At 45.3% G+C, this 9,751-nt stretch overlaps 2 protein-coding genes across 2 annotated transcripts; both read right to left on the reverse strand.

Moving 5' to 3' along the window:
• Positions 1-2,539: 2,539 nt before the first annotated feature.
• LOC135937568 (uncharacterized) lies at positions 2,540-3,294 on the reverse strand. The gene is made up of 2 exons (XM_065480725.1): positions 2,633-3,294; positions 2,540-2,591 (listed from the first exon to the last, which is right to left on the reverse strand). The coding sequence occupies exons 1-2, from the start codon at positions 3,292-3,294 to the stop codon at positions 2,540-2,542; spliced, it is 714 nt and encodes a 237-aa protein (XP_065336797.1).
• Positions 3,295-5,654: 2,360 nt separating this feature from the next.
• LOC135937569 (uncharacterized) lies at positions 5,655-8,974 on the reverse strand. The gene is made up of 2 exons (XM_065480726.1): positions 8,292-8,974; positions 5,655-5,793 (listed from the first exon to the last, which is right to left on the reverse strand). The coding sequence occupies exons 1-2, from the start codon at positions 8,972-8,974 to the stop codon at positions 5,655-5,657; spliced, it is 822 nt and encodes a 273-aa protein (XP_065336798.1).
• Between the last annotated feature and the right edge of the window lie 777 nt (positions 8,975-9,751).

Raw genomic sequence — 9,751 nt, forward strand, 5'->3', positions numbered from 1 at the left:
AAATTTTTCGTCATTTTCACGTCACTGACATCATTTTTCTTGCAATCAAGTGCAATTGTGACGCGAGTGATATCAAAGTGATGTCACAGTGACGTCATTGCAGGGATGGAAAATTTAATGCTTGAATAAGGAAATCAGTAAATATTTTTATTTTATAAAATAGAAAAAACTCCATGTTTTTGATTGCGTTGAAACGCAAATAATTTGCGATGGCTGGGAGATTAAGATTTTTAAAATAAAAGTGACAAGCGCGACGGGGCTACTTTTTCCGCTGATGCTCTTAACGGTGGAGATTTCTTACACTTAGAATTATATTGTATGCGATGTATGTGACAATAAAATATAATTCATATGTGTGTTCTTCGTTCCTAATCGAAAAATTAATTGAATTTTCCAGGAAAAAATATAACTGTGATGTCATATTGATATCACCAGGGTGACGTCAAATTGACGTCACTAAATGTCCGTCACAATGGGATCATATTGACATCATTATGATATCACGACCAAAAAATTGTTCCCAGAAAATTATTTTTATTGCATTTTTAAAACTTGAGGTTGAAAATGCTATTAAAATGATTTAAAGAGAATTTTCTGGGGAAAATTTTTTGGTCAAAAGAAATCACCTCAAGTGACGTCAATATGACGTCATATTGACGTCACTCCAGGTTGGAGCTCGGAATACGGATCCAAAAACTGTCAGTTTTGAAAATGCTATTAAAATAATAGCATTTGGGGAAAAATTTTTGGTCGTGATATCATAATGATATCAATATGATCCAATTGTGACGGACATTAAGTGACGTCAATATGACGTCACCCGGGTGATATCATGTGATGTCAATATGACGTCACAGTGATATTTTTTTTCTTGCAGGGAAGGCATATTCTCAGGAGTGTCAAAGCAATGGGAGGTATTTAAGCAGTTGGGAGATCTAATACTGGCTACCCAATGTCAGAGATGGCAAAAAGTGGTTAGTTTAGTGACTCGAAATGCTCAACGGGCTGGAGGGCGCACCGGCGCCGACTCGCAACTTGCTGGTTTGCACCTTTCCAGCATGCGTGATTTGGCTTCACGGGACGAATGTCTAGCGTTTCAATGCAGTCCTCGGTGCGGAGGCAAGTGGCCCTTGAGTGGGCTGGGTCCCTGTGCGGCCTGTTGCGCCCATGTTATCCGTTCGCGGTGTTATTCGGACCCGGGTTTCAGCATTCGTTCTAGTGCAGGGCGCGCCCTTCCCGCTCCGAGAGGACAGGTATAAAAAGAGCAAAAAATAGCACTGGCGGGGATTTCTTTATTTAAAAATAAAATAGAACATGCCATTTTTTTCATTCACGAATTTTTCTCTTTTTTCAAAAAGGTTTTTTTCTTGTAACCAAATTTTGCAACAACGATCTTTGCAACACGCAAATTGTATGCTAAAATCCGAAAAGATACTGGGGTTGGTCGCTGCCACAGCGATCTTTTCCTAATTGTATGAATTTGGCAAGAATTAACAACAAATTAATTTTTTATTTAAGTGGAATGATACAGGGCAACAGTTGAAAATTATTTAAATTGTTGGATGCCACACACAATTTGTTAAACAATTTGCAATAGTAAAAAAGGACCTTCCTACACTAAAAATACAAATTTTGCAAATATTCTCCAAAAATTAAAGTGCTTCTTTGGTAAATTTAGGCTTTAACTGAATCCTAAGGGACAAGTTTATGCATTGCCAAGAAGCATTTTGCAGGCTTTTGCAGTACCACTCCTCTTTAAATCTCTCCGAGCTACGCAACCGGCGTGACTCACGCCGCGTGCTCAGCGGAAAGAATAAACAAAAAGGCGGCAGGCGCGGACAAAAAGAGAAGAGCAAAGAGTTGGAATATATTGGAATAACTGCAACGAAATTTTTAAGAATGATGCCGAGACATAATTTAATTTAAGAAAAATAAGCCAAGGGTTAAACGACTCATGCTCACGTGATCCAATCATTGAATCGGCCGGAGGATGACTGCTGTTTTGACACAGTTTGGACGCAATGGACTTATTATTGAAGTGTTCATATAGGAAGGAACGCGCAAGGCAGAGAAAAGCAGTGGTTTGTGGGTGATGATTTTATTCGCTCGAATGAGTGGAGTATTAGAACTGGAAAAATATACAAATTTAAATCAGTCAACAATCTATTAATTATGGCAGTTATTTATTACATCACTTTTTGAGAATTAGATTCTTATTACAAAGTTGAGCATTTAATTATTAATATTATTAAACATCACATTGGATGACAAGAATTGGTATGATCTAATAAATAGCATCTATAATCATTGTTTATCTGTGAGATCTTGCATTGACACTTAACTTTAATCACACTACAGATTCTTGGTTAATTACTTGATTGAATTACAACATTAGGCACGTAAATTAACTTACCCCTATGGTGGGTTTTACAAAGAAAGTCAAGCGAGCGATTAGCGTCGATTCATGCAGTTTGCTTGTCGACCATTACTGATGCACACGGCACAAACAAAAGATAGGCACAGTGTCACACGCGTGCGCCTAGAACACGCGCGAAGGGGCGCGGTACACTACAGGGGCCCCCATTTGGAGACTGGAAGTCACAAAATCACTTAATTTTGATGGAAAATGTACTCTTGGGCCAGATCGAGTAGTCGTACCGGCCGGAGTCGATGCACTTTGTAGTTCGGAGTTGGAGTTAGCAGGGTTTTGGCGCACTGTGGGGTTTGCTGTTGGGGTGGGGGTGCTGGTGGTGAATTTGGGGGTGCTGCAGGTGGATTGGGGGCTGCTGGTTGAGGGGCAACTTGCACTACAGGGGGTAAAGGCACATCGACTGTCACCGGCTCAGCTGGTCGGTCGGGCACGTTCTCCGACTCGGCGTACGCCGGCTTCAGGCGATCAATAGATAAAGAGGTGCGGCGCCCTTTAATCTCAATTTGGAAGGTTTTCTCACCTCGTTCCAAGACTTTGTGTGGTCCAGTGTAGTGGGGAGTCAGCGGCTTCCTGTAGGCATCAACCCGGAGCATAACGTGACTCGATGTTTGCAAAGCTGGGTGCACGAATAAGGAAGGTTTAGCGTGGCTAGAGGCAGGCACAGGACAAAATTCCTCCAAGTTGCTCCGCAGGCGTACTAGAAGTTCTGATGGTGTGAGCGGGCCAGGGGTGGAGAAGAATTCGCCTGGTAGTCGCACGGCCTCGCCGTATACGAGTTGAGCAGCCGAGGCGCCTAAATCCTCCTTCAACGCCGAACGTAGACCGAGCAGCACAGGCGCGAGATACAGTCCAGGATGAACCATGGCAGGACAAGGCAGCCTTCAGCGTTCTGTGGAGACGTTCCACCATGCCATTTGCCTGCGGATGGTAGGCGTTGGTGTGTTGGACCTCGAAGCCGGTGTTGCTGGTAAAACTGTGAAAATCACGTGAAGTAAATTGGCGTCCTCGGTCGCAAATTACAGTTTTAGGAATTCCAAAGCGTGCAAGCCAGGCGTCCTTAAATGCTCTAATGACAGCTTCTGCTGTAATTGAGGCAAGTGGCACCACCTCCGGCCATCTGGTGTAGCGGTCCACCATGGTTAGGCAATACTGAAACCCTTCCGAGTTTGGTAAGAGGCCCACCAAGTCAATGTGGACGGTGGAAAACCGTTCTGTTGTTAGAGGAAAACTTTGATATGGCGCTTTCGTATGGCGGTGTACCTTGGCTTGTTGACATGGAACGCAGCTGCGGGCCCATTCAGCGCAGTCCATTTTCATGCCTGGCCAGACGAAAAGGGTGGAGACTTTGCGCACCGTTGCCTTGATGCCAGGGTGGGACAGGTTGTGGACTTTCTCGAAGGCCAGGCGGCGAAATTGGGCTGGAAGGAATGGTAGAGGCTTCTCCAGCGTAACTTCGCACCAGATCTTGAGGTCAGGCTCTTCTCGGGGAATGTGATTTCCTGGAGTTGGAGGTTGCTCTGCGGCGCCAGGTAGTCCACCAGATCAGGGTCAATTTGCTGTGCAAGTGCAATTTCACGAAGTCCCCAGGTCACAGCTGTCACTGCTTCCATTCTAGACAAAGCATCAGCAACAATGTTCGCCTTGCCTGCAATATATTTGATGTCAGTGGTAAATTCATTGATGTACTGCAAGTGACGGAGTTGGCGAGGGGAAAAGTCCAGTCTATTTTTGACGAACGCGTGCGTGATGGGTTTGTGATCAGTGTACACGCAAAACTGTCGACCTTCCAGCAAGTAGCGAAACTTTTTGATGCCGTTGTAAATCGCTAACAGTTCGCGGTCATATGGCGCGTATTTTTGCTCAGCTGTGGTGAGCTTACGGCTGTTAAACGCTAAGGGTTGCCAGTCTTCACCAATTTCTGCTGCACGACCGCGCCAAGAGCAACACTTGAGGCGTCTGTAACCAGGGCTAAAGGAGCATTTTCAGCAGGGTGGGCAAGTACTGCGGCATTTGCAAGACAATTTTTCGCAGCTTCAAACGCGTTCTTGGTAGTGTCAGTCCAGTGAATTTTGCTCTTCTTGGGGCACTTTTTACCGGTCATCAAGGAATGCAATGGGGCCAAAATGTCTGCAATGTGGGGCAGAAACCGATGATAATAATTCAGCATTCCCAGAAATCGCGCAAGTTGGTCAGTAGTGTCTGGTAGCGGAAATTTCAGCATAATTGACACCCGCTCAGGAAGAGGTGAAAGTCCCTCAGCCGTGATTTTATAGCCAAGGTAGTCAAGAGATGGAACGCCGAGCAAGCATTTCTTGACATTCAATTGCAATCCATGCTGTTCCAGTCGCTCGAAAATGGTTCGTAAATGTTGAGCATGCTCTTCGGCACTAGAGGACGCGACCAACAGATCGTCCACAAATGCGAACACAAAGTCGAGCTTGTGAAGAATAGCGTCCATCATGCGCTGAAAAGTAGCTGGCGCATTCCGTAGACCGAAAGGCATGTAAGGGAAGACGTATAAGCCAAAGGGAGTTGTGACAGCAGTTTTAGCAATGTCGTCAGGCGCCAACGGAACTTGCATGTATGCACGGGAAAGGTCCAGCTTTGAGAAAATTATTTTGCCGTGCAGCGCTGATGTGCAGTCATGAATGTGACGCATGGGGTTGTAACAACTAGTTGTAGGTTCAGGGCAAAGAAAATAGCAGCTACACTTAAATAAAAATAATAATAATTTTTTCATTATTTTTTAAACCAAATCTTTCTCTTCGGCCCCAAATTCTTTCGATCTATCAGAATATTATGTGAATTATGTACGCTAGAGGAATTCTGTAAATGTGTGTGTAAATGGTGTAAATGAAGAAGACATTCCTTTGGAGAATGAAGTGAACGACCTTGAACAAAATAAATATGTACCACCACCACAGGTGCCATTGGGGAGAGTTAGCTTGCTAATTCTTTGTGGGTAAGAAGGTTAGATGGCCCTAACCACTAGAGCGTAAAGCACGTCACCTCTGCTAGGGTGCTTACGCACAACAGCGATTTAAGATCGGATCCATCTAATATTTTAGTGATTTACTAACGTAAGTAAATTCATCTTTTCCCCTAAGGGCCACGACCCGTATTGCCTCGCGCAATACCAAATCCCTAAATAGGGCCAGACAATCTAACCTTCGAATCTGCCCCCAATAGGTGCCCAGTGTGGCCGTTAGTTTCACTACGTTAATCAAACGGCTAGCACCGGAGCTTCGAGTCGCAGCGTCATAGCGACTGGCGCGCCCACATCACCACGGCGCGTCGTGACCACAACCCTTAGTTCGGTCACCCGGTGGGCAACTAGTTCTACTTCCTCGACGGAGGACAATCTGAGTCAAAAAGGACGTTCAGCGCAATTGCGAGTGATAAGTACAACTGTGTAATTTTTGTAAAATTTGTTATTATCGTTAGATTCCAAATATTTTGTTCCCACTAACCTTTTCCATTTTTGTTTATAAAATTTTGCCATCAACACAAACCTATCGAACATGACAACACGGTTATTTTTGCTTGTCCGAGTCTGCATAATAAAATCTGTTGTTTGACAGCCTCTTTTGTTGGTGACAAATCCCGTTTCTCATTTTGATATTAGATTCCGATAGAAAACATATTCTGAGTATAACTATAATTTCGTCGCATTGAAATATTTCTAATAACAATTCGAACCCTTGTACCTTGTCGGATAAGATTCCTGATTGCAATATTATTTTAAGAATTTCGCCTTTTGGTCGACCTAAAGAAAAATTGGTCTGTGAGTCTCTTTCTTCAAAGTTAAATTTCACGTGTTCCGTGAATGGCATCCCTAACCTTCTATTTGTTAAATGGCATCCCTTAAGGGGATTGCCTTAGAGTATTGGCCTCCGTAGGTCATCACAGAGCCCTGGCCGCCGCCATTGAGTGGGGGGGTCAGTGGCATTTGTCTGACTTGGGTTCATATTCCGAAATAACTCCAAAAATTGCTGCGGCGCAGGTGGATGGGGATTTTTTAGGTGAGAAGGAACGCGGTGAATTGAAGGTATTTCTGGAAGGCGTGAAGGATAAATTTCCGAAGGGGCTAGGACAGGTGAAGGCCGAGCATAATATTGACACGGGAGATGCGCGACCTGTTAAGTGTAAACAGCGTTATATTCCGCCGCCGCAGTTGAAATTGATGCAGGAGACAGTGGATAAATTGCGGGACATGGGCGTGATTGAGAGGGCTCAGAGTCCGTGGTCGTCGCCGGTTTTCTTTGTGCATGACGAGAAGGGGGTTAAGGAGCCGCGTTTCGTGGTTGACATGCGGGAGGTCAATAAGGTTACCATTGAGGATGCGTATGCAGTGCCGATTCTTACTGCGATTTTGGATGATTTGGGGGAATTTCGGTATATTAGCACGGTGGACTTCAAGAAGAGTTATTGGCAAGTACCGTTGAACGCGGAAAGTAAACCGAAGACAGCTTTTTTTGTGCCAGGAAGGGGCCAGTGGCAGTTTAATGTGATTCCATTCGGGGCCGTTAATAGTGGGCCGGGATTTATGAGAGTTTTTGACGACATTGTGGAGGGTTCGTGGGTCCGGCGGTATTTGCGGGCTTATGTGGATGATGTTATTATTGGCACTCCAACGGTTGAGATGCACTTTAGGGTACTTGAGGAATTTTTCCGATTGTTGTTAGAAGCAAATTTGGTTCCTAATTGGGATAAATGTCGGTTTCTGCGTAGTTCAGTGAAGATATTGGGATTTATTTTAGAGAACGGCGAATTGCGGCCAGATCCGGGCAAAGTTGGGGCGATTTTGCAGTTGAAGCGACCTGAGAATGTTAAGGAAGTGAAGATGCTTTTAGGGGCTATTTCATATTATAGGAGACTAATTGATAATTTCAGTACCATCGTAGAACCGCTGACTCGTTTGACGCGGAAGAGGGAGCAATTTGTTTGGACGGAGGGACAAGAGCATGCGTTTTTGGGCATAAAGGAGGCGTTAATACGTGACACGGTAGTTAGGCTTCCGGATTTTTCACGCAGATTTATTCTGTCGACTGATGCTTCGAATGTGGGAATTTCTGGCGTGCTTTCGCAGATATTTGAGGATGGGAAGGAGCATCCAATATTTTACGTTAGCCGCGTGCTTTCGGAGGCCGAGCAGAGGTACCCGACGATTCATAAAGAGGCGTTAGCGATTGTGTGGTCGATTGAGAGACTTGAGGGATATTTGGCATACGGCAAATTCTTATTGTATACGGATAATAGACCGCTAAAATTCTTGAATGACATCAAGAATCCGAAGGGCCGTCTTGCGAACTGGATTCAAAAGCTGGAAAAGTATAATTTCGAGGTATTTCATCGACCGGGGAAATTGAACGTGGTGCCCGATTTGCTATCGAGATCATTTTCAGCGCCGATGCGGGCGAGTCCAATAAATTTGCCGAAGCGAGTTAAAGATGTGTGGTATTTGGATATGCGAGATAGGGTGGCTCGTCAACCAGAGAATTTTCCTTTGTTTAAAGTCGAAAATGGGAAGTTGTTTAAAATTGCGAAGAGCTGGTTGCCGTGGGAAGAGTCATCCTATAAGGAAGTTGTGCCTAAAGAACAGAGAGGAGAGATAATGCGAAGGTGTCATGATGCACCGGAGGCAGGCCATTTTGGCTTTTTAAAGACGTTTGGTAGGAAAACGTTTTGTTTAGGAAATATTTCTAATAACAATTCGAACCCTTGTACCTTGTCGGATAAGATTCCTGATTGCAATATTATTTTAAGAATTTCGCCTTTTGGTCGACCTAAAGAAAAATTGGTCTGTGAGTCTCTTTCTTCAAAGTTAAATTTCACGTGTTCCGTGAATGGCATCCCTAACCTTCTATTTGTTAAAGGGTATCTGTCGGCTTTTGTTCGGGAGTTCAACTTACGGTAGTCTCCGCAGGGTCTCCAAGAGCCGTCAGGTTTCTTCACCATGTGGAGGGGAGATGCCCAGGAACTGATGCCTCGCTGAGCCACACCTTCCGCTTCCATCTGGTCAAAAACTGCCTTGGCCGCTTGGAGCTTGTCTGGCGGCAGGCGGCGGAACTTGTCGTGCACTGGTGGTCCATCTGTGGTCTCGATGTGGTGCACTGTCTTATGCTTGACTGGACTTCTAGGTTTACCAGGTGTGATGAGGTCAGGGTATTGCTGGAGCAGGAGGAAAAATTTGTTGGACACATCAACCATTTTAATGCTTGGAAGGTTGTGTGGTCTCAAGACACCATGTGCTTTCAAATTGGTCAGCTTGTCAACAATTTGGGCGTCGTCCAGGTGGACAGCCAGGTGATAACGGACCAGAAAATCAGCACCAATGATGGGGGTGTTGACATCAGCGACGAGAAAGGTCCATTTGAATTCGCGTCTCAGATTGAGCGACAGAGTGATATTCACAAATCCATAAGCTTTGATGGCCTCATTATTAGCAGCTGTGAGTTTAAAGTCAGTTTTCTCATTGAAATTATGGACCATTTGACGAGGCACGATGCACAAATCAGCTCCTGTGTCCACCAGGAATGTCATATCAGAAAGTGGGTCATAGATGAAAAGGCGGCAAGAAACAGTTGGGCAGACGACCGCCGCGACGTCGCCTTGCCGAACTAGTTTAAAGGTTGCTGGTGGTTGGCAGAGCTGGGGACCTTGACCACGGTACCTTGGGCTGACATGAAGGCTTGGTACATGCGGCAACCCTGTTGGCATTTACGAGCGTCGTCTCCGAAGCGATAGTGGTAGAAACAGAGATCACCCGTATTCATTCGTCCTCGGGAGAAGGAACGGCGATTTCCAGAATTACTGCGACTCCTTTGGCGGCTTCTGTTATCTGAATTGTTGCTGCTGTTGTTGGTCGCCACCGAGTTGACCAGCGCCGTAATAGAGACTTGCATGGCTCGAAGCTCGAATGGCGTCTTCGAGCAGTACGAACCGCGGCTCGGTAACATTGGCAGTCACGGCAGCTGCTTGAGGAACCAAGGGTGTTGGAATTGAGGCTGGAGCTGGTTGAGTAGATGTGGCAGCAAAAACAACAGGTGCAGGATTGTTGAGCGCCAACCTGTTGCGATACTCGTGTAGCGCATCAGCAGTTACAGCAGCTTCGTCTGCAGATTTAGCTCCACCAGCTACAAGGAGAGTGGCCCACTCTGTAGGCAGTGCCTCACGCCAGATCTCCAGCAAATCACTCTCGAAGATGGAAATTTTCCTGGTTTTCTCATCAGCCATGGAGCGCAGTTTGGTCAAATATTCGCTAGGCTTCGAGTTACCCATGGGAAGAGCCTTCATTTTATCCCTCAGGGCTGGGTAGTT

Source organism: Cloeon dipterum, chromosome 2, assembly GCF_949628265.1.
Source record: "Cloeon dipterum chromosome 2, ieCloDipt1.1, whole genome shotgun sequence".
Taxonomy (NCBI): Eukaryota; Metazoa; Arthropoda; class Insecta; order Ephemeroptera; family Baetidae; genus Cloeon; species Cloeon dipterum.

Bases quoted from the DNA above. Each gene is read 5' to 3' on its own strand.
- LOC135937568 (XM_065480725.1), bottom strand. From the start codon at position 3,294: ATGGTTCATCCTGGACTGTATCTCGCGCCTGTGCTGCTCGGTCTACGT. The intron at 2,592-2,632 runs GTACATTTTCCA...TGTGACTTCCAG, and splicing joins CTACTCGATCTGGCCCAAGA to TCTCCAAATGGGGGCCCCTG.
- LOC135937569 (XM_065480726.1), bottom strand. From the start codon at position 8,974: ATGACATTCCTGGTGGACACAGGAGCTGATTTGTGCATCGTGCCTCGT. The intron at 5,794-8,291 runs GTTAGGGATGCC...TTTTTGACTCAG, and splicing joins TACCCTTTAACAAATAGAAG to ATTGTCCTCCGTCGAGGAAG.